This window comes from Mus caroli, unplaced genomic scaffold, assembly GCF_978045245.1.
Source record: "Mus caroli unplaced genomic scaffold, Mus_caroli_1 scaffold_19, whole genome shotgun sequence".
Lineage (NCBI taxonomy): Eukaryota > Metazoa > Chordata > Mammalia > Rodentia > Muridae > Mus > Mus caroli.
Window position 1 is genome coordinate 9,656,791 of NW_028227274.1, and position 24,710 is coordinate 9,681,500.

General features: G+C 45.8%; 1 protein-coding gene across 2 annotated transcripts in view; it reads left to right on the forward strand.

Moving 5' to 3' along the window:
• The window catches only part of Lama3 (laminin subunit alpha 3), a 256,838-nt gene that overhangs the window by 151,765 nt on the left and 80,363 nt on the right, over positions 1–24,710 (forward strand). For both annotated transcript variants that reach the window (XM_085833379.1, XM_085833380.1), the window contains exons 32-39: positions 516–720; positions 8,604–8,748; positions 9,157–9,297; positions 12,208–12,369; positions 14,920–15,018; positions 17,524–17,607; positions 20,140–20,370; positions 24,096–24,209. In XM_085833379.1, the coding sequence (XP_085689505.1) occupies positions 516–720; positions 8,604–8,748; positions 9,157–9,297; positions 12,208–12,369; positions 14,920–15,018; positions 17,524–17,607; positions 20,140–20,370; positions 24,096–24,209 (1,181 nt within the window). The remainder of the gene's footprint in view (positions 1–515; positions 721–8,603; positions 8,749–9,156; positions 9,298–12,207; positions 12,370–14,919; positions 15,019–17,523; positions 17,608–20,139; positions 20,371–24,095; positions 24,210–24,710) is intronic.

Below are 24,710 nucleotides of genomic sequence, written 5' to 3' on the forward strand. Positions count from 1 at the left end.
CAGTTTAGATAGGACGTATTACTCACTAACTTAGAAACCCTTGCATTTTTACTTAAGAATCATCCTGTGACCTGATACCCTGGGTCTACCCATGATGTAAGTGGCAGTGAGTGACACAGGTGTGCAGACAGAGCACCGCAAAGGGACCAGTCTTTGTCTGAATAAACAAAAACAATCTCACTCCTGCACAATGTGCTGACCCTGGACCCAAGAGTTCTGGAAGGTGGGGGCTGCTTCAGAATGTCTTGAACAGTCACTACTTCATACCTTCTAGAGCCTTCTGATAATCAGGATAGATCGGGAGGGGAGGAGGTAGCAGCCTGGTTGGTTCATGGCGTATGTAACCTGGAGGCAGTTACCTCAGCTGCCTCTCACTTGCTATGAGTGGTTCAGATCACCATGGGCAATGGCAAGGGAAAAGGAAACAATTCCCCAGATGGCTTGGGAACTTATGGAAGTCTCCATGGTTTGTGCAGTCCAACTCTCTCACCCAGTGTCTCTTTATGCCTTGGCAGCTTGTAATTGTGGCAGACGCCTTTGTGAAGAGGTGACAGGGAAGTGTCTCTGCCCACCCCACACAGTCAGGCCTCAGTGTGAGGTCTGTGAGATGAATTCCTTCAACTTCCACCCTGTGGCTGGCTGTGACGTCTGCAACTGCTCCAGGAAGGGCACCATTGAGGCGGCCATCTCTGAGTGTGACAGGGACAGCGGGCAGTGCAGGTGAGCTATGATGCATGAGTGTGCCAGGTCCTGTCATGGGACGATCAGGTGCCATCTGCAAGTAGGAGTCCTTGTCATTCTTCTCTTCCTACCTGTGCACTGTGCTGGCTTCGAGATGGAGCTTCCCAGCAAGAAGAGATTTTGCTGGGCAGGTTGGTTGGTCCATGCTGACTCAGGGCAGCCAGGCAGACGCAGCCTTGCCCATGTATGCCAGCATGTTGTTGCAACAGGATTGTGCTGTGTGCACGCCATGCCTCACTGTCTTGATGGTTGGCTTTGATTGCTTCCAGATGTAAAGTCATCTGGAAAGGGTCTCTCAGCATACTTTAGACAATCCCTCTTGATTCCCTTCCCAGGTGATTCTAGACTGGGTCAAGTGGACAAAAACTAACCATTACAGGCCTCCAAAGCAGGATTTGTTGGGAGTAGGGAACCAGGCAGAGTTGGCCATCTTCAGGAGCCACTATGGTCCAGTGTACAATAGCCAAGAAATGGTGACTAAATTAGTTATTTGTTAAAATGCCCTGGTAAAGGTGAGTAAAAAGAGGAAGGGGTTCTCAGTCTGGGGACACTGTTCATTATGCCAGGGAAGGCAGGGTGGATGGATCCTGAAGTGGCTGACCCCACACATCTTAGCCAGGATGCAGGGATCGGTGACTGCCAGTGCTGGACCTGCTTTCTCCCTTTTTATTCAGGCTCATTTAACTAGATAGCCTATGGTCCCCATGCCCAGGTCTCCTGGGTGACCCTGGGGAGCTGTCAGTTTGACAGTCAACCACCAGAAGGATAAAGTTCTCCTGGAATATTGCTGAAGGGTTTGGTTGAGCCAGCTAGGCTCCCACTAGAGTGAAGACTGGTGTCACCTGTTCCCAGGTGGCAAGTTTAATTTCATCAGAGCTGGAAAATAGCTACAGGGGGAAAGACTAGGATTCAGACCCCAAGAAAAGGCTGGGGGAAGTTCAATTGGGGTTTTATAGCAGGAAAATGAGTGCACCCAGTGTATAGCCAGGCTTATGCAGAAGGCACACAAGCCGCAAGGAAACAGTGTCAGCCTGGGTGTCTGCATAGACGGATGTACTGAAAAGCTGCTACATATACACTAGAATTTTATTCAGCCATAAAGAAAAATGAGATCATAACATTTGCAGGTAAATGGACAGAGCTGGAAAATACAATATTACATGAGGTGACCCAGGCTCAGACAGACAAACTGCATGTTCCCTTTCATATGTCGATCCTAGCTTGTGATGTTTATATGAGAGAGAACAGGGTGTGGGTCATGGAACTGGGGTGGCATAAGATGGGAAGCAAGGCATTCAGAGAGAGGAGTAGGCAGAACAGCAGAACACAGGAATGGCAGCAGAAGGTGATACCTGCAGAGGGAGGGCAGGAGTGGGCAGGGATTGATGAGGGGGCTAAGACTGGCCTGGGGAGGGAATCTTTTGAAGTATAATTATGTATGGAAATGGCCATAAGAAACCCTCTGTGACTTTATATGTTAACTACTAATTTAAACAGAAAACATACAGTCCAGCCCTCTCACCCTCATACGTTGTATATGGATTGGGGTCTGGGATGGGACAAGCCTCGGCGACCCCAGCTTGAGGGCAGATATGTCACCATCCTGAGGCTGCTCTGACAGGAGACAATGGTGATTTACTCTCTCTCAGTTAAATTGGCAGAAATCTGAGTCCAAGGGGAAGCCCTGAGGAAAAACCTGGTTCATGTCCTCCCTTCACTCCTGGGGCTGCGAGCATTCCTTGGCTGGTGGGCACATCAGCGATCTCTGTCCCATCACTGCATGCCATTTTCCTCTTATGTCTCTCTCCACAAGGCGCTCACCTCCCTGTGTTTATCCCTTCTTTGTTTGCTATAAGGACAGCAAGCAGGCCAGCTCAATATCCAGCAAACTCTAGGATCTCTCCATCTTACTACAAAGAATTATTTTCAGATTACAGTCCATGGCTGGAACTGGGAGTTAGAGTCAGAACACCTGCATGTACCTTTGGTGAACACAGTTTAGCTCTCCATTACACCAATGGTTCACTCTCCAAGAAAGAGCCCTTCACCACACCTTTAGCAGCTGTCTGGCGCCTGCCAGCTCCTTTGGGTGGGGAGATCTTGTAAGGAAGTTGAGAGAAAAACGAGTCATGAACTATCCTAACGCTTTGAAACCACAACCGTGAGTCCTGCTTGAGTCAATAATCAGGCATGGGCCTCTTCGGATGTCTGGGCTTGATCATAGGAAGCTTAGGAACTGAGATCCTGTTCAAATGGAGAAAAGCCTGAACACTCACTTAACCCCTAACTGTTGGTCAGGAGAACCTTGGGGTTTCCCAGTACTGCTGACACAGTGGGGGAAGAGGAATTTGAAAAACTTAAAAGCAGTTAAAGCAGCAGAGATGATAGATGGGTGTGCCACAGTATTTTAGGAAAATACCCTGAGAAATTTTAACAACCCACTCTCAGCCAGGATAATTTAACTGACTAGAAATTTCTGAACTTAGGAGCAAGTTCATGCTTATGTGACAGGCGCTTTACCCACTGAGTTGTCTCCCCACTCTTGCGAATAATTTCTGTGTAAAACCTGGCAGCAAGGAAGACTATGTTTAGCAATATCTAAAGCCCAAACAAGAAAAAAAAATCCCAGAAAAGACTTGGACAAAAGGGCTTCCACACAGGGCTAGCAACTTGGGAAGGCCTCGATGGCTAATCGAGTAATAGGGGGCACCAGGCAATATTGTCACCAGGGAAGGCAGGGTCCTTCACGACCTGTGGCATCTTTCTCTCATCCCTGGAATGATCTGTCTCAGGCTGTTTTCCCATCCCCAGCCCTTAGTGAGGAATAGTGCAGGCTGAGTTTACAGCAGGTTGTGTCCTGCCTCTGCCACTTACTGTGTAGGTGACCTTGAGCAAACTTCTCCTCCTCTCTGGCCTTCATTCGTCCATAAAAAAGGGACCCTCTAACCCACAGAGCATCTATGTATATGAGTGTATGTATAAATATATATGTATATATACATGTGGGGCCGTGGGTGTGGGGGAAAAAGGGGAGTGGGAGAGAACCCGTGTCCCGCCAGAGTTCCAGTGCTCTGGGCGGGCTGACGTGGAAGGACTGCCCCATGCTCTCCATGTGCCCAGAGTGGGTATCTGGCTGTGGGAAGTCACAGAATCTGAGCTCTTCAGGGGTGGGGTGGGGGGTAGACAAGGGGCAGTCCTAGGCACCAGGTTCCCAGCCTCCAGCATACTACACTGGATACACAGAGGAGCTGAGAACAGAATGGGGGCCCCCAGGGCAACACTGAGCCCCGGGTCCAAAGGGAGGAGAGGGTAGGAGGATAGGGTGCTGGGTGGTTCCCACACTGGCCAGAGTCCTTGGTCTGGTTTGTGACTGGAGTGCAGAAAGGCCTTCTGGTGGGAGGTTAGACGTGGCTCGTTAGGAAAAAGCCTATCCCATCAGTCAAGCACAACGGGCCTTGATGATTAGAGACAGTCTATGGTTTTAGAGCTTTATTGTAGAAAAGCACAGGGAAAGAGAGAAGGTAGAAAGAGGGAGACTGGCCATGGCCACATGGAGGGTGGTGGAGGGAAGGGAAAGAGAGAAGGAGGGCTAGAGATGAGAGTAAGAAAGGTGAAAGCTTAAAGAGAGCAGAGCGAGGAGGGGCCAAGCAGCTCCTTCTATAGTGGGCTGGGCTATCAGGTAACTGTAGCAAGGAGCATACCTGGCTATAGTCAGGTAACTGTGGGGGTGGAGTCTAGCCAGAATGCCAGAAGCTTAGGACATTGTCTGTGTGACTGATAGTCACAGAATTATGGAGTTGGGGGCTCTGTGGTGTTAGGCACCTGTCTCTGGGAATGTGGCGCACTTTTCCATCCCTTGTAGAGTTCTCTACTGGGTCACTGGAGCAAGCCCCATTCAACCAAAATAGGTTGCCTATCACAGTCCCACATATACATATACTTGTAAATATTGTATATAATTGTATATGTTTATATATGCATATATACATACACACACAATTATATATCACGTATAAACACTCTTAAGGCAATGCCTGACATGCTGGCATGCACTCAGCACCCAGTGACTATAAGTTGTTGAAACGTGTTGGGGCCATGGGTGTCTGCTCTCTCTCTCTGTGCTCTGTTTCCCTGAGACCCATCCCTTTTCGTGCTCTTCCTTACCTCTGCTCCAGAACATTTCTCAGGTCCACACGCCCCTCCAGATCCACACTGACTGTCATTCCATCTTCACACAAATTAACCCATCTCAATTCTCTGACTGGCTTTCTTAGGACCATGTCTCTCAAATTCCTCGGGTTCCTGTAGTCTCACATATATAATGAAAAATAATTTTAAGAATTTTCAATTTGATTTGTTTGCATATATATGCATATATGTGTGTATGTGTCAGCATGAGTGTATGTACATATGTGTGTGCAGGTATGCTCAGAGGCTAGGAGAGTGTTGAATCCCCTGGAACTAGAGGTACGGGTATTTGTGAACCACCTGACATGGGTGCTGAGAACAGAGCTCTAGTGATTATGACTGAACAGGAAATGTTCAGAACCACTGAGCCAGCTCTACAGCCCCTGATGAAATAGTAATTTTAATGGTCTTCTAATGAAAGCACCCTCTTAGCTGATCTTTAACTCCCAAATCCTAAGTCAGTGTGACCCCCCCCCATCATTGTTGTGCCTTTTAAGCCTTCTCACCTCTTAGACTTAAACATAATCTGCTTAACAATGACAGCCTCTTTCTTGTGTTTAACATACCAAGACATATCCAGTCACATGTCACCTTCTGACAAGGGACAGACTCTCCCCTAGTGGGTCTGTCCTTTCTGCTGACTACTACCCTCATTAAGTCATGTTGGGGCACTGGCGCTCTCCTGACTGCTCCCCTCCTTCTGACCTGTTTTTTTTTTTTTTTTCACTCATTCAAGTAAGCAAGCAGCTAGCCAAGGAGTCTGGTTGGTACCATGACAACAGAGAAGAAAAGGCAACCATTTTCTCTGAAGTCTGCTGATCATCTTTTAAATTGACTTAGAGTCATCCTGACCTTACACATTTTTCTGGGGAGACTCTGGATCCCTAATTTAATAGAAATATGCTAATTCACAGTTTTTCTTGGATTTTAACATCTGTTTCCTTCTGAATTCTGTCACTAGTACATAATGCTGTTCATGAAACTGGAGGCAGTGCTGATAAATTCAGGTTTCTGGTTCCTTTGTCTTCAGAATCTTTAAATTGTTGATCATACCTAGCATTGTATATATTTATGCATACAATATGATGTTTCAACTCATGCATATGCTGTATAATGGTTGTCAGGGCATATAGTATAAACACCATATTAAGTCTGGCATATGCCATGCTTTTTTTTATCCCCTCATCCACTGATGGGCACATAGCTTGATTCTGGCTTTTGAGCAGTTGTAAATGGCAGTGCAGTTGGCCATGAGCATGATGCTGTCTCTATGGCACGCCACCATCATCTCCTTTGCAAATGAACCTACAATGTGGTTTTTGATGAATGCTTGTACTGGATTTTACTGTATGCGTATATGTCTCTGTTTTATTCCTCGGGCTTTATGTAAGGTTTCGTCTTGGGCAGTGTCTCAATCACATTTATTTTCTAATGGGAAAACCTATACTAATTCATCATGACAGCTTATGGTAAGTGCCACGCTGTGTATGGAATGCTTTGGTGATGTGATTCTCCACACAGCATCAATTCCATCATACCACCCCTTCATCAAAATCTTCCTCAGTTTCCCATCATCTCTAATCATGAAGGCCAGTCTTAGAGCAGTCTGGCCCACACTTACTGTAACATCCTTCCCCGTCTCTTCTGCATTTCTACCTTCTCCATAAGCTTTGCACACTTTTCCAGTCATGAAAGGCTCGATTCCTCTTCTTCTGCCTTCCAATTATACATGCCTTCAAGGATGTTGTGCTGCAAACTTAAAACTCACAGAAAGAATGAGACACAAGTTGCAGAGATGCCCCCACCAGTTTTAAACACAAGTAAGCTTAATATTTTCTCATCCTATTTCTTACAGTATTACATAATTTCTTACATCTCTGGGTCTTCAGCAAATCTGTGCAGTGGTAAAGACTAGCTTGTTCAGCTTTGTCTCCCACCACCATCATTAATTCTCAGATGGGTGAATGAATGACATGCTAGACTTTGGACTGTAGATGGACACTGGAGTTCAATGTGACCATCATATGAAGGGAACTGAACTGTAGCACTTAATAACAAAAAGACAGCATTCTCCTGGTGCGTCTGCACCCGGCTGCCTATGAGATGCCTCAGGGATGAGTTCATGGCCCAAATCCCTAGGGCTGCCCTGCTGTTCTCCAGCTGATAGCAATGAATGCAGTCCTCTTCCCTCTGCACTGTGGGCCACAATGTGGGTTGCAAAGAGGCTCCTTGGAGAAATGTTCAAGGCCAGGCTGTCTCAAGGTTGGCTTAGAAGATACTCAGCCAGACTCTGGAGTGTCTTTGTTCTTCCCGGTTGTCATGACACCACCCCAGACTCCTTGGTTACTTGATGTTATACAGGATTCAGAAGCTCAGTGGTGCAAACATTGCACTATTCTGGAATACAGATTCTATGTTCTGCAAGGTCTGCTTAACTTGTCATCCCCATCTTGGGTGGGCAGGGACCAGGTCCAAGGCCGCTGCTCCCTGTTTTGTGTCTCCCCTCCAGTCTTGTACTCTCAGCTGCCTTGTGCATGCGGATGAACACAGAACTTGTTCCAGTGTGACAGATGTGGCTGCCCATCATCCCCTTTGTGTCATCAGCTCACTAGGGTTCTGAAGTCAACAGGCAGAGAGAGAAAGAGAGAGAGAGAGAGAGAGAGAGAGAGAGAGAGAGAGAGAGAGAGAGAGAGAGAGAGAGAGAGAGAGAGAGAGAGAGCTCTACTTTGGTTTCCCTTCTGTCTTGCCTGAGCCAGCCCCTCCTATAGCTGTACTGGCCTTAACCTACCCACTGCCTTTTCCCCCATAACAAATGGAGAAAATGGAGACTCTAATGATGGCACTTTCATCAACGCACCTTCTTCTAGGTCCTGCCATAGGCTCTTGTTGTGAGTGGAACATGAATGGACCTGCAGAATCTAATACAGTTGAGCTTTGAATGTGAAATGCACCCTTTAGGCTCATGTGTTTGCACATTTGTTTGGGAAGGCTGTGGAATCTATAGAAGACTGGGCTTCACTGGAAGAAGTGGGCAGATGGAGAAAGGCCTTGAAGCTTTTATAGCCCAACCTCACTTATCTTGAGGTTTCTGGCATCTTTCATGATTTGATACCATGTCTTCTCACTGTAAACCCTTCCTCCATTAAGTTGCTTTTTGTGGAGGTGTCTTATTGTAGCAACTGGAAAAGAAGCCATGGTGAGTATCAAGAGGACAGAATTCAATCCAAAATACCTGGTTGTGGTTTCTAGGAGCTGCAAGTACCCACATAGGTGCATATTTTGTTATATGATGTTTGGCTACAATCTCATTGGTTTCTTGTTCAGAAATACGAAACCTATCTAACTTGAGACTGAAGGCATCCACTGTACAAGTTGTTAGGCATCAGCATTAAGTTAATGTAGCCTTGAGTCAGAGCGCTGCTGCCTATTTGCTGAAAGAAACATTCTGGACCTTGAGATAAGGTCTATTTCATAACAACAGCGCTGCTCCTCTCCCCCACATAGTGACATGTGGATGTCAGCACCCCACACATAAGCTCTCCCTTCTGTGGCTGTCAGCAGCCACCTCAGCCACTGTGTAATTGGTTCCCTGCATTGTCTGCTCTATCACAATGCAGGCGGCTTTTAGAACCATGCAGAGTGATGACAGGATTGGTTCCTTTATCCCTGTACAGGTGCAAGCCTAGAGTCACAGGGCAGCAGTGTGACAAGTGTGCTCCTGGCTTCTACCAGTTCCCTGAGTGTGTCCCCTGCAGCTGTAACAGAGATGGGACTGAGCCCAGCGTATGTGACCCAGAGACTGGGGCTTGCATGTGCAAGGTGAGACAGGTCATGTACCCAGGAGTTCTGACCTCTGATATGTTCTGTAATGTGCTAGCATTTCGTACTTATTGTCTCCTTTCATAGGCATAATTGAAGGAAAGTTCCTCCTCATCCTTTGGAAAGGCCACAGACCCCTCCCCCTCTCCCTATGATAATCTGTTGATATGGACTGTTTTCTACAGCACCAAGAGACCCATAGCTTCCTTGTGATTTGTTCTTGGATAAAGACTGGGGTTATTCACCCTGCTGTAGGGCCCACTGGCTTATAGGTGGGTTCACAGCCTAGTGGGCCACCAACGTGGTAGAAGCTGGACGAGTTGCTCTCCTCCAGCTGTCAGTCTTTGTAGAACTGCCTCTGTGCTTCTCAGAGCTGAAGAGTGTCTTACAGGACTCATTCTTCAACAGGAAAATGTGGAGGGCCCCCAATGTCAACTGTGTCGAGAAGGATCATTCTACCTGGACCCAACAAACCCAAAGGGTTGTACCAAGTGCTTCTGTTTCGGAGTGAATACTGACTGTCAGAGTTCACATAAGCAACGAGCTAAGGTATGTGAGAGATCAGTCTTTGGGTTCTTGGCCAGTATCAGCAGGAGCTGTGGCATGTTTTGTGTATTTGATTCACATAGCCACTATTGCCCTCACTATAAATAGTAAAACTGTTCCATCTTTCCCACCCCTGCTCCTGCAATGACAACTCTGAGACTAATTATTTATTAACAAATGCCTAGGCCATGAGCTTTGGCTCATTCCCTTACTAGCTCACAACTTATTTAATCCATTCAAACTATCCTGTGTCTTCCACATGCTTAATTACCTGTCCTCAGCTTCATGCGTCCAAGTCCAGGCAAATCTCTTTATTTTATCCTGAGGTCAGCTACCTGCTGGCTTACATCCATCTCTCAGAACTCCTGGATGAACCTCTCCTTTTATTCTATCCTGAGTTCATCTATGTGGCCAGTTACCTCTGCTGAGCTCCCATGCTTCTGACTGCCTCTGTCTTCCCCTTGCAAATCTTCATACCTCTCACTGTTTCCCAGAATCCTCTCTCTTCCAGCCAGTGTTCCACTTCCTATTTCCTGCCTCTGCTCATTGGCCATCCATCGGCTTTTTAAATGACAGGTGATGCTTCTCGTTACACCTCACTGCACAGATATCATGATTGTTCCTCGGGTTATTCAGGTCTTTGATCCAGTGTCATGTGCTCAGGCTGCCTTCTCTCCTTGCAAAGCAGCTCATCCTGGTCACTCTGTATTGCTGCCCTTGATGTCTCCATAACATTTAGCTCTTTATGCCTTTAACTTTAAAAATTATTCTTTCCTTTCTTCATCGGTAGAAGGTGAGCTCCTTAACACACACCAGGGCTTAGGACAGGATTTGGTACATGAAAGATGCCCAGCAAATAGTCATTCAGTGATAGAATTTGACAAAGTATCCAGACAGACATCTGGATAGACAGACCTGCAGGGTGAGGGTTGGAAGGTCCACAAGCACACTGATTCTGTCACTGTGAAGTGACATGCCATGTCCTTGAGCCTTTCCACCCTTGATGAGCTTTCTAAAGAATCATTTATTGTCTTCATAGAGTTCCCATTATACAGGTATGATCATTATCTATCATTGTCATTATCAGTTGCTAATTGACTGGTAATTGACCTATGGGAACGTTAAGGATGGGCTGAAAGTTCAACCCCTCCTCATACCTCCTGGTCTTTCTGGTCTCTAGTTCCCATCCTGAGGCTAACTAGGGAGCCTAATAATCAGCATCTCACAAGCATACAGAGTAGATGTTTGCACGTGTCTGGGTTCATCTGTGTGTGCAGATATGCTGTGTGCATGTGTGGAACAGATGTTGATGTTGGTGTCTTCTCTTATGGTATTTCACCATACATATTGATGTGAGCTCTCTCTCTCTCTCTCTCTCTCTCTCTCTCTCTCTCTCTCTCTCTCTCTCTCTCTGCAACCGGAGCTTGCCGGTTCTGCTACTCTAAGCAGATAGCTTACTCTGGACCTATCACATCTCTGCTTCCTGAGGCTTGGGATTACAGGTGAGCTGCCCTGCCTGCACAGCATTTATATGGGTTCTAGGGATTCAGACTCTGATCCTCATGTATTGCAGTAAGCGCTTTAGTCTCTATGCTACTCCTCCAGCCCCACAGAATATGTATTTATGATGGTAACAGCATATTCTTCATTCTCTCTTTATATTCTTCCTGTTTTACTTTCTCGAATATTTTATCACATCTTAAATTTGCCTACTTTGTGTAGTGTGTGTATGTGTGTGTGTGTGTGTAGTGTGTGTGTGTAGTGTGTGTGTAGTATGTGTGTGTGTGTTCATAGAAGGGTGTGTGTATATGTATGATGAAGCCAGAGATCAATGTCAAATGTCTTCCTCTATAATCTCCATCTCAGTTTCTGAGATAGCCCCTCACTGGCCTGGATCTTGCAGAGGGAAGACTGATTGGTGCCCTCCCATCTTCATTTCCCAAGCACTGGGACCAGAGATGCATGCCACCTTTTAGTGTGGGCTCTTGGAGATCAGACTCGGGTTCCCGTGCCTGTGAGACACAGGCTTTCCCAATGGAGCCCTCACTCTAGCCATCTCTGTCCACTTTTTAACTTCATAAACTAAGACTTTTATCAACTCTATTAGTCCATGAACCAGTAGCAGCACGTGTTCTGTTTTTGTGTAACATTGTTTTATACATTTGACTGCTTCCTGAATGGAGGATGGACTGGTAAGTGGAAGAAATTAGATTGTATATCTGTTTTGTAGCCTTCCCTTCTCACCCCTCATGAAACCAGGAGGCTTTATTCCTAAGCTACTCCTCATCCATTCTTTATCCCTCTAAATAGAGCAGGCTTCCTTGGTGACAAAGGAAATATTTTATTTTGGCTACTGTATTCCATAACACATTTTAAAAAATGTTCCATTTTTAGTGTTATTCTAAACCTTAAGAGCTAAGTTAATTTATTGACAGTTTTATACACGCATAGAACGAGTTCTGATTATTCCTTCCCCTCCCTCCCCCTCTTACCTCTTTCCCACAGCTACTTACCCCTTTCTTTCCTTCCTGTCCCTTTCCCAGATCAATGACCCTTGGTTTGGTTTTGTTAACCATTTAGTTTACTAGGGTCATCGGAGTGACTGTTGAATGGTAATTCCCACTGGAGCCCGATAGAGTCACTGCTGCTTCCACAGCTAATGGCAGTGACTCCCTCTTTTCATGAATCTGTCTGTAAGAAGTAGTTCATCTGTGATAGGAATGGCCCCTTGAGGTCCTCCTATATCCTTCTTTATGTGAACCTCATCTTCTAAAGATTTATTTACTTATTACTTGTGTATATGTGTATGTGTATTCCACACCAGTGCGGCTTCCGTCTGAGGGCACTGGAGTTGCAGATCATTGTGCGAGTGATGTAGCAATTACTCTAAAAGCCACAATTACTGTGCTTTAGTTTGTAGACATGAAGGGCTGGCGTCTGGAGACAGCAGATGGAGTTGATGTCCCTGTGTCCTTCAACCCTGGCAGCAACAGCATGGTGGCAGATCTGCAGGAGCTGCCACCCTCAGTTCACAGTGCATCCTGGGTGGCACCTCCATCCTACCTAGGTGATAAGGTAACAATGATCTGATGTTCTCCTGAGACCTCTGTGGCCTCAGCCGCCACTCAGCGCAATTATCACTTCCCCAGAGGGAGGAGGCATCTGGAAGTTCAGGTAATTAACGTTTAGAAATAAAGTTAGGCAATAATGAGGAAGATCTCCTGCCTCCTGCCATGTGGAGGGCTGAAAAAGGGCATCACGTGTGTGGTCCACACCTGCTAGATCCCAGAAAGGAAGTCCTCCACGATGTTTTTCTTGGTTTGTGCTTCCTGCCAAGGAATTCTCCTCTAGGAAACCATTTAAATATTTGTTGCAAATGGGCCAGGTGCTTTCAAACGCTCTACTGAAAATTGTCCGTTTTACAGTAGAAAGACTCCTTGTCAGGAGACTACAAACTGAGAAGTAGTTATTTGAAGACACACAGGGCCTGTGGCAGTTTGACTCACACAGCAGAATCAGGCGTATTTAACTGCACTCCCTCATAATCACGTGTGCAGGATAAGTGAGCTGCATACCTGATTACAGCAGAGCGTTGCCATGATGCAGAAATTCCGGCCCTGCGTGAAAGCAACAGGCCTTGAGTTAGGCACGGCAGGAGATGTGAGCAAGGGTGGGTCACAGAGGGCCCAGCTCATGGGCTGTCATTTGTTCATATTTGATTTTAAATGCCAGGGTATCTATGGAGGTTCCATTATGTAGGTGAAATTGATAAAATTATCAACCATGAGGAATTAACTCAATGTTCTTGAGTTAACTCAGTGTGAGTTCCAGATCTCTAATTCTGGGAGAACTCTGAGCTCTGATATTTTTATTACTTCTCTTGTATGGCCCTCATTGGTCATCTGTTACTGTGCAGCAGCTTACGGGGACAAGTTACTATGCTGTGCAGTTTCTGTAGATCAGGAATCCAGGAGTCAATGGCCCAGAGCTGCCTCTGGGGTTGTGGACCAGGGCTTACCCAGGGCTAGTCATCCTGGAGCTAGAAGGACCACTTGCTAGGACCCCTGCCGTGCTAGCTAACAGGCTTCTGTACTTCTGCTATCTCTGTACTGCTATCTCTGTACTTCTGCTATCTCTGTACTTCCAGCTATCTCTGGCTGGAAACGTCAGATCTTCCTCACAGGAGGCCTTCCTAGACTATGGAGGCGCCTTTGTGATGTGGTGGCAGCTTCTGCAAAGTAGCTGAGGAAGGTGAATGAGATGGAATTAAGACAGAAGCCATAATCGAACAACCCAAGCTTGGAGGCGATGGAATCTCCCTTCTGTTTTGTTCTCCTCATCAACTTCTTAGAAATGAGTCCCGAGCCCATGCTCAGGGAGAAAGAAATAAAGCTTCACTTCCCCATGAGCTGCCTTCCTGTTACTGTGATAAAACAGCAGGACCAAAGCAAGAGGCCACACCGGTGGGGGAGACAAGGCAGCCGTGGTCAGAACTGGAAGCTGGGGGAGTGCTGAGGGAGAGCATCTCCTACCACACAGAGAAAGCAAGAGAGTGAGCTGGAAGTTGGCACAGGCACGAACTCCCCCCTGAGGCTACACCTCCTGCAAGTTCCACAACCCCCCAGTCAGTACAGCAATAGAGGACATTCCTAGTTCAAGCCACTACAGCTTCGAGAGAGGATTATCAGAATTCATGCACATATTTTAAAAGCCACCCCAGCCTGTCAAAAAACAAAACAAAACAAAAAACCCCCAAACCAAAAAAACTATGCTTAAAATCAAGGAGATAAGCTTAGGTGTTCCTTGGAAATGGGTCTAGAGCCTATGACTACAGCATTGGGATGTTTTGACAGCTTGCGGGTCCAAGGAAAAGCTCCAGTGGACCAGGATCCCAGAGACTCTCCTCTGCTCTCACTGGGAACAGCATTTCGCTCCCAGTTGCTCAGATCACTCCCCAGCCCCAGCTGACTGCAGCAGTGGGAGAGAGTGGGCAGAGGTGAAGGAGTTGACAGGAAACTGCCACCATTCTGTATCTCTGAGGTAGCAGGTAGCCATAGCTTCTCTCTCCAGGAAATTTATAATAACATAGGCAATAGTCACCATCTGCTTTCAAGCGATTTTTTTTATGGAAAATTTATTTTAGAAACTTATTTTGCAATGGATATACCTATTTCTCTCAGTGAAATAACAGTCATCATGGGAAGGAGAAAACCAAAATCTTACCTGTTCTGGTATGATTGGTATTTTTTCTGTTAAATAAAAGTACATTCTTAATTTTTAAAGACTTTATTTTTTATTTTTATTTTATGTGCATTAGTGTTTTGCCTGTATGTATGTCTGTATGAGGGTGTCAGAATCCTAGGAACTAAGTTACAGATAGTTGTGAGCTGCCATGTAGGCGCTGGAATTGAACCTGGGTCCTCTGAAAGAGCAGGTAGCCCCTACAGTCTTAATTATAAACATGTTTGTATTCATGGTTTTCAGGAATGTAAAAATGGCATAAAGCAGGAGGTGGTGGCATGTTCTTCGTCCCACCTTCTAGAGAGTACCCAGCCTTGCCAGGCATCCTGGTTAGTGCCAGCCTAGTCTTATCAAGTGTAGTTGATACTGTTCATTCAATTTCAGGTATCATCATACGGCGGCTACCTCACCTACCACGCCAAGTCCTTTGGCTTACCTGGAGACATGGTTCTTCTGGGAAAGCAGCCAGATGTGCAGCTCACTGTAGGTATTAAGGCGTGGCCTGAGCAACAGGATGCAGTGCCCACAAGTCGGCTGTGCAGAACGTTAGATTGATTTGTATCTGATGTTTTGAAGACACTAGCACAGAATGTTTAGAGCACGTGGCACATCTGCCCAAAGGGTTCCAATGTATTTAGCTATATTTCACATGAAACTGCCTCACGTCTTATGGTTTTATCTTTCAGTTTAGTTGCAAAAATGATTTGCGCCCATTTTTTGTGGAACCCCTGCAATACAGGACAAAATCCCTGGAAAATGGGTCAGGGAGCCAGAGCCTGAAGCCGACTATGTTTCTGATTTAATTGGAAGCGGGACTGCTAGGGGTGGAACCCAGGGGCTCACACTGGCTATGCAAACACTCATGGCAGAGGCCTCCCCCCCCCCCCCCCCCCGAGTGCTGGGTAGATGTTTGTAGATCTTTGTCTTCAAACACTGCTGCGCTATATTTTGCTTTGACTAGTAAACAAAAGTATTGAATTGTAAAAAACTCAGCGAAACTTAGCAGAGCATAATGGAAATTAAGCAACAAAGATTTCAGACTTGCATTAAGAAAAACTGTCATGTGATAAGAGTCCTGTCCCAGCTGGGCAGGGTTTCCGTTCTGTATTTTATAGCAATCTCAGAGCTGAAGCTACTGCTGTATGTAATTTTTTTAATACATACAATTTTTTGTGATTATATTTATGTATAGAAAACTTAGTGTACATTTAACCCAGTTTAGTGGCAAGTTTTTTAGCTTTTGCCTTTTTCAGCTTGGCAATGCAAGCCACAAACTTAGGACCCAGGACGTTGCCTCCCCAGTGGCAACGGATCCCGTCATATTGGTCATTATAATTAGTCCTAATAGCTTCCACCAGCTTAGCCAGAGCACCCTTGTCTTCCGAGTTAACCTGTGTGAAGGCAACAGTGGTACATGTCTTCCTGTGGACCAGGAGCCCCAGCCTGGCCTTTCCCTTGATGATGCAGTAGGGCACCCCGATCTTTCGACACAGGGCAGGCAGGAAAACCACCAGCTCAATGGGATCTACATCATGGGCAATCACCACCAGCTGAGCCTCCTTGTTCTCCAAGGTGGTGACTGTACTGTCTGTTAGTTGGGATGTCTCCTTTGCCAGTAGCTTTCTTCTCAGCATGGGCCAGTAGCTTTTGCTTCTTCTCTTGCTTTGTCTCTGGCCTGTACTTGTGGGCAAGCTTAAGCAGCTGAGTCTGCCTGTCCAGCGCCTGGGTGAACTGTTAATGGCAGGAGCTACTTTGAGCCGCTTATAGAGGATGGCTCTTTGCTGCTACAGCCTGATGTATCGGGGCCATTTGACGAAGCATGTTAGATTTCTTTTGCACTGTATGTCCTGCCCAATGCCGAACTTCTTGGGCCTTTTTTCAAACAAAGAATTGACCACCTTTTTGGCCTCCTGTTTCTTGAAGACGGTGGGGGCCGAGGCCACCTTCTTCCCCTTGGCCTTGGGCAATTGCTCAGTTGGTGGGGAGAGCTGCTGTATGTAATTTTTACTGCAGAGGACTAAACTGCACATACTCTTAGAATGTGCTGAGAGGTAGTGATCGTTAATTTTACCTTCAGATGTAGAAACCATTTAGGCTCACGACATTTTTTCTTTGTTGCTTTATTTTAAACCACTGTAATTAAGAGTCTTGTTCCTTAGATTAAGGTTTGAAGTGGTTGTGAGCCTCGATCATGTTCTGCCCTCATGAATAGACTGCCTGAGCGTTTGGAACCGACCCAGAACAGCTGGGCTGCAGTGTGTGACTTAGGGTGGGGCTGCCATGCTGGGATGAGCCCATGCTGTTTTGTGAAGCTCCCTCCCCACAGCCACTTGATGGGGTGGGGCCAAGGCTGAGAGTGGAGGCCCTGGAGTCCTGGGCCCATGTCTTCATCCATAAACTTTCTCTTCTTCAGGGTGCTGAGCACACCAGCTGCAACGCTAGGCTCTATTAATCCTTCCTCCATCCCCATCCTCTCCAGCAATCTACCACCAAAGCAAGGTCCTATTGGCAGCTATAAAATGCACTTCCTACACTTACTATAAAGAATGACTAAAATAAATGCTTTTCCCATCTTTGAAACATTATTTATTTATTCATTTAATATGCATGCATGTTTAATCTGCATGTCTGTCCATGCACAGGAGAGATTTCCCTGAGACCGGCCTCCCTGGGGATGCTAGGAATTGAACTTAGGACCTGTGGAAGAGCAGCTGGCTCTCCTGACCACTGCTCAGCTAGCTCCCCAGATCTTATTTTTTCCTCCGTATTTTAAAATCGCTTTTGGTCAAGGTAATTTTCATATTTGTGAAATGTACCATGCTAGCTACTGCTTACCCGTTTCCATGTCACTAAGCCATCAGAGCTGAGTTGTCAAGGGCCAGTTGTTTCATGGGCTGTAGACACACAGAGGAATCTCTTCTCATATCACTAGGACTCTCAAAGCATCCCATCTAAGGCACTAATGCATTCCTGCTTCTCGTTAAACAGGGTCAACACATGTCCCTCATCCATAAGGAACCCAGCGACCCACGGCCAGACAGGCTGCATCACGGAAGAGTGCAAGTGATTGAGGTAAGAGAGGAGGCTAGAGGTTTTGGATGATTCTTCCTGTTCTGTGTTTTATTTCTTTTAATCGAGTTTTTTATACAACACCTACACGCACACATACACACACATGCACATACACATACAATGTGAAAACCTCTACCATATAATCTAGAATATACTGTACCATTGAGTGTTTCATGGTTACATGGTTTGGTCTGCCCCCAACTCTCTGTCTGTCTTGGAGCAGGGCAGAATACCACCTCAGCTACAGTTCCCTAGGTGATGTTCCCCCTTGTCTAAGAAAAGCTTTCTCATTGGTTTGAAACTTGCCAGGAAGGCTGGTCAGCACGGATTCTCCTTCTCCATCTCGTGCCCACTGATCTAGTACTCATGCCCAGAGAAAGCTGAGAGCTCATGTCCCTTAGTGTCAGAGAGATGGCTCGTTTTCAGAGGACCTGAGTTTAGTTCCCAGCACTCACACTGGGTGGCTCACCACTTCCTGTAATGCCTGCTGTAAGGGAGATGCTCTCCTCTGCTCTTCATAAGCACCTTCCTGCATGAGCATGGCATGCAGACCTGCCACACACACACAGATACATAAGGAAAATAAACCAGCGTAGAGAGACACATCAGAGAAGTTGCTTTCTTTCAATCAAGTGTGTCATCTACAAACCACAAAGAGACCCTCCTGATACAGCTGGGGCAGCCAGCACATTGATGTGGGGCTTGGAGTTTCTAGAACTATGACAGACTAAACTTCTTGCTTCAGCTGGCTACCAAAGTGCACAACTCCACCACTGGGTCTAGAATCTGATAGACTGTGGAGTGTTCAGGGCTCACACAGTTTTGTTCATACCGTCTTTTGGAGGCAGATGTGAGTTTGAAGGAGCTCAAGTGTCCCAGTGTATAATGGTGACTCCAGAAAGAGAAAGGAAAACATTTGAAGAAGTAATCACTTCCCAAACCTCATGATGGTCACTAACGCATCAGCACCAAGCCCTCCAGCCCTGAATGCAGTAGATGGAAGGGGCTGACACAAGCGTGTTGTAACCCACATGTAGAAAGCAAAGGCAGAAACTTCCCAGGCTCCAATCCACCGCATGCAAGGGGCCCTCAGTAACTAAGAGCTGACGGTGGGCGAGCATTCAAACTACTGAAGGAGGACTGAAAAAATGGCTCAGCAGGTGAAGGCATCTGCAAGCAAACCTGAGGACCCAAGTTCAATTCCAGGAATTTACATGTTGGAAGGAGAGGACCAGCTCCTCCAAGTTGTCCCCTGAGCTCCACGTGTGCTCTGACACACATGCTGTGACACACATATACCATAGAGAGTGGAAAATTACAAAGAAAAGGAAACAGTACAACAAAAAATTATGTGCAAATTATGTGCACAACATTACAACATTTAGCATAGTGATCAGAGCTATGAGCAGAAAATTCGTTGTTAAATAACTTCTTGATAAGAAGTAATCACTATATATATATATATATATATATATGTGTGTGTGTGTGTGTGTATATATATGATATATATATATCATATATATATATGATATATATATGATGTGAGTCCACTGATGTGAGGTCCCCTGAGATAGTCCAACTCTTAAAAAGTGGGGGTGGTTTTCCATGGCTGGGGGGAGGGTACTGTGTAGAGCTTTTGTATCTAAGCTTGAACAAGGTTTTCAGACTTGTGTCATGCTATGCTCATAGCTTAGATTGCTGTGCTGTAGGAATCTGCAATTAAAATGGGTATGATGGTACATTTCATAATAAATTGCACATGCATATTACAAATAAAAAATAATATGAGGAGTCATAAGGAGTGTCTCACACTGGAAAGCTCAGCACTTGGAGGCTAAGGTAAAAAGGATCATGAACACCAGGCTAGCCTGGGCTAAACTGTAAGCTCCAGGCCAGCCTGGGATACTTAGCAAGACTCTGTTTCAAGAATAATAACAAAACAATCCCTAAAAAACAAAACAAAAAAAAAAACAGGCAAAAATTTTAAAGAAGAAGTGAACAAATAAAGTAGCAAATCAATAAAACAAATCTGTGTGCGAGAAGACTGTGTGTATTATGCTAAGGATGACATAGCTAGCATTGCCCGTGTGCGAGAAGACTGTGTGTATTATGCTAAGGATGACATAGCTAGCATTGCCCGTGTGCGAGAAGACTGTGTGTATTATGCTAAGGATGACATAGCTAGCATTGCCCGTGTGCGAGAAGACTGCGTGAACTGTGCTAAGGATGGTGTAACTAGCATTATCTGATTTAGTTGCCCTTTCTTCCTGATTCTTCATCACTGACTCTATATTCTTCCCAGATTAAAGCACATTTACAAAGGCATAGCACTGGTCATGGAGACCCCTTCCTGGGAGCAGCTTGTTGTGACTGTTCCAGGACACCCCCCCCCCACACACACACACACCCCTCCACCTTCCTTTGCGTCTTTCCCTTATACACACTAGCTGTTTTTGGTTTGACACATTCCAGAGAGGGCCCTCTCTCTGAAAGAGACCTTTGCTAAGACAGCCTCTCCATTTGCCCACGCAGGGAAACTTCAGACACGAAGGCAACAGTGCCCCAGTGTCCCGGGAGGAGCTGATGACTGTGCTGTCCAGACTGGAAAGACTCCACATCCGGGGCCTCCACTTCACTGAGACACAGCGGCTCACCTTGGGTGAGGTAGGGCTGGAGGAGGCCTCTGACACGGGAAGCGGACCTAGGGCTCATCTTGTGGAGATGTGTGCCTGTCCCCCTGACTACACAGGTGACTCATGCCAGGTAGGGAAGTTTCGAAGGTTGGTATTCCCCACCTCCCTGAGGCCCCACCTGTGTCTGGCTTTTCCTGGCTGCTCTCCAGCAGTGCGGCAGTGTTGGGCCTTTCTCTACCCATCATCCCAAGTGTACTGGGCCAGATCTAGTATCCCCCCTAGACTACCTTAAGGGGTCAAAACATGCCAAAGACCTCATAGTGTTTTGCCATTCAAAGGTGCTCCATAGATGTAAAAATCGGAGGTAGGAAGGCTGTGTTTGTGTCTGCTGTTTCCTAGTCACCCTGGCACCCTGCCACCCGACCACCCTGTTTCCCCGCCCCTCTGATGTAGTTAAATCCTGGATTCAGAAGGCAAAAATCTCACTCCCATTCTCCACCTCTTAGCAGGTCTGAGCTGTTTAAAGTTAGCCTCACAAGATTAAAGTGTACCACAAAATAAAACTATTTTCTATCTCAACCCATAAATCAATATGTTCTTTTCCTAACAAGAAGCAGTGTTGGTAAAATTAGTAGGAGATAGCAGTGAAGTTGTTCTGTGTACCCCACGCACCAAATGTACACAAACCAGCAAAGCTCTTCACTTCCCTGTGTTCCTTAAGTCAATGAGTACCTCCCTCACCTTAGCGTTGTGGGAACTCCTTTGCTTGTGAGTTAGTTCATAGGTTATGCCTTCCATCTCTTTTCTAACTGACTTAAAATATAAAATAGATAGCCCAAGGAAAAGAGGAGAAGGTGGATTAGCACCCTTGTGGCCAGGGTGTGGGCTTTTCCCTGACTCAGCCTGTGATTTACAGCTGCTCTAATTGTCTGGTGCTGTCTGCAGGGCCAGGTGAGTAGAAGGTGACGTCTGCCCCACCTCCCAGGAATTACAGAAGGCTGCCCTTACCTGTGGAACTGTTATGTGCTCTCTCTGCCTGTGTAGGCTGACTCATGTGTGAAGTTTAAAGGTGGGGCCCCTGCCGCAGACAGCCTTCTTTCCCTGAGTCAGGCAGGCCCGGGCACTGCAGGAAGGGCAGGTATAAGAGGAAGAACACAGAGGTTTGCACGCAGCAGGCAGGACACACAGGGATCAGGATGCTGCCTGCAGTGAGGTGGTCAGCTTGGAGCACAGGATGGTTGTGGATCTTTGGGGCAGCTCTGGGCCAGTGCCTGGGGTATGGCTCAGAGCAGCAAAGGATAGCATTTCTTCAGCGTCCAAGTCAAAATCACCTGCAAGCAAGTTATATGGAGCTTAGACCCAGCCAGGTAATGCTCCTTTTAAATTTTGTTTTGGGGTGGGAAAAATGTGTCCAGCTTGGTGTTATTTAGAGTTAGGGTTATTAATGAGTAGATGGGTGGGCTGGGGGAAGGGCAGATGGCCTCCCAGTTGCTGTGAGTGGCAGGATTTATTGCAGTGCCTGACAGATTGCTCTCCTGAGCTATTAACTGCAAGCTCCATAAACTTCAGCCCACCTTGGAATGTCCAGACAGCCAAGAGCCTGTATGCTTGTGGAATATTGGTATACCGTGAAACTCTGTGCCCTCTCGGAACTAGCTCAAGCCTGGGACAAGAGGCTACTTCATGTAGACTTGCATTTGACCTGGAAAAAAATTTACCCACAAAGTATATAACATGAGAAACAATAAGAGAGGCTAAGAAAAGCGATCAAAGTTTATGTAGTGCCTCACAGACATGCTGCGATTTGTCAGGCACGAAACATTCAAGAATTCTGCTCACCTCTTACATGCCCTGGCTGCTATATGTACACTTACAGAGAAATTGAGCCTTGTTTTATCATCTGTAATATAAATTGTTCCTAGAAATTTTATCCTTAAAAAATGGCTTTGCAAAACTTCACCACTTATGAAGTCTCTTTGTTGGCATATTAGGACACATTAATTTTCATCTGGGGTAAATCTTCAATAGACTTTGAATACTTCTGGCAAATATGCTTGCTTGCTTTGTGAAGGCACAAAATGGTTACAACTGAGTCACTGACAAGAACTCCAAATCACATGACCTGGGAATTGGGCAGAGCATTTTTTCCTGCTGGTAATTAAAAGCCCATCAAGGGAGATGAGTTTGTTTTGGTCATGGCAGACTGTCCTTTCCGAAAGGAGGTTTAATTAAGGCTTTTGCCCACGGATGGTACCTTCAATTCACAAGACCTGCTTGTTCATTTGGATAATTTGTCCCTTCCCAAATATAATTATTTTGGCAAGTAACATGTTAACTTCAGCTAGCTTATTGCAGATATAATCATCGTCCTTGGCTGGATTTCATTCAGATGTGTCTCACAGCTGAGCTAGCGGCAAAGAGCATTCTTTTATTACTTTACTTCTCCTTTAGGCAAGCCTATTCATGTATAGCCTACAAAGAAAAAAATTTGCAATATATCACTTTGTCTAAACATGGTCCCTATTCTCTCTTAAAGGAACATTACATTAGACAGTCTGTCCTGTCACTTGTATGATCTGTAGTCATGGGTCTTTAGGAAGGAGTTCCTGGCTGGCGCGTGATTCCTATATTCTTCCAGTTGTCCATGTGCTGGCCTTTATGGGCACAGGCAGTATGACTGGCCTGTTTATCTCAAGGTTCCCTTTGACTGTTGTCATTTCAGAGTATTATGGACATATAAAATGAGATTGGTTGAGATACTAATTCTTCCTGTTGCTTTGAAGGTGGGAATCTGGGAGCTCAGAGCAGGAACCAAGGGGAAATGCCCAGTTTTGATCTATGAATTGATTAGCTCTGACAATATAAATCTTATATCTACCTATCTACCTATCTACCTATCGTCCTTGCTAAAGGCAGATGGGACTCCGAATGATTTTAGTGAGCTCTGTAAGAATCAAATCATTGTTTTTATTTATCTGTTGGATTATTGCTGAGATATGACTTTACTCTAGCTCTGGCTGGTCAGGAACTCACAGAGATCCTCCTGCCTTTGTCTTCCAAGTGCTGGGATTAAAAGCCAATTATTGGAAAGTTCTTAACAGAATCTTTTAAACAGGACATAAACTGATGGAAAAAAATCTTAACTTTTTATTCATATAAACACTAGTAGCCCATGTTATTAGAGTGGACGGGGACAGTAAAGCAATGACTGATAGAATATTGACACCAAAACAAGACCAAACCCGGAGACTCAGGCTGGATCTCTGTATATGTCGGAGAAATTTTTCTGAAGTCTTGTGTGTGAGAACTCACCACCTCCTTCTACCCAGGCTTCCTGGTGAGCACTGGTTAGTAGGTGTCACTGCAGTGATTTCAGTAACTGTACCATTGTGGAATAGATTCCATTGACTTCTCTATGTCTGCCCCACCCTGCCCCCCACCAGCCTGAACCCATACTTAGGGAGGGGTGGGCTATTAGGAGAATCTTGAATTTGAGTTGTTTGGTTTAGCTGTCTGCCCCAATAGAGACTGAGTCCTGATCCTCTTACCTCCTACTGTCTACCTCCTCAGCCCCTTTGAGACAATGGGTGTATGAGGAGGGACCTGTGTGTGGAGAGTGGCCCATGCCCACATCTCCTTTCTCTGCTACTTTCCAGTCCCACTGTCACAAAGACCCAGAACAACCTGGCCAACAGCAACAGAGTCACTGGTAGTTGGTATCAGAAATCCTTTCAAGACCTGGAGAGAGAAGGTCTCAAAACCCTGACTTCTTCACAGTCAGAATTGTGACAACCTTTCAACAATAATTCTTCTCTTCTCTTTGTATTAATTAAATGTTTTTTGTTTGAAAAATAGGGTTGTCGCCCTGGATACTATCGGGACGACAAAAGCTTACCTGTAGGAAGGTGTGTTCCCTGCAATTGCAACGGACATTCAAATAGATGCCAGGATGGCTCCGGGATATGCATTGTAAGTAAATGGGTAGTTCTGCCGCTGTCAGCAGACAATCTGTTCCTCCTCCTTTTCCTGAGACATCGCTGTCCCATCTCCCATAGAACCCTAAGCAGAGACTGCTATGGCCATAGCTTCTGAATTACCAGGTCTACTTAGATATTTTACACTTCACTTCTGCCTGTGTTGTAACACACACCCTCAGAGGAGAACCCCTGTCTGAACAGTCATGGGATACCTAAGCTCCTATTTTCTCTGCCTCATTAAATATATCCACAGGTGGATCAAAGGGCTCAAGTCTTGTGTAGATATAATAACCTGGTACCCATGCTGAGCATGGAGCAGATTGCTTACCTAGTGTGCACAGGGCCCAGCACCATATGAACCAGCCTGGAATTCCAGCACTCTGGTGGAGGCAGGAAGATCAGAAGTTGTCTTAGTCACTGATGAAAACACACCATGACCCCGGCAACTCTTATAAGAGAAAGCATTTAATTGGGGCTGGCTTACAGTTTCAGA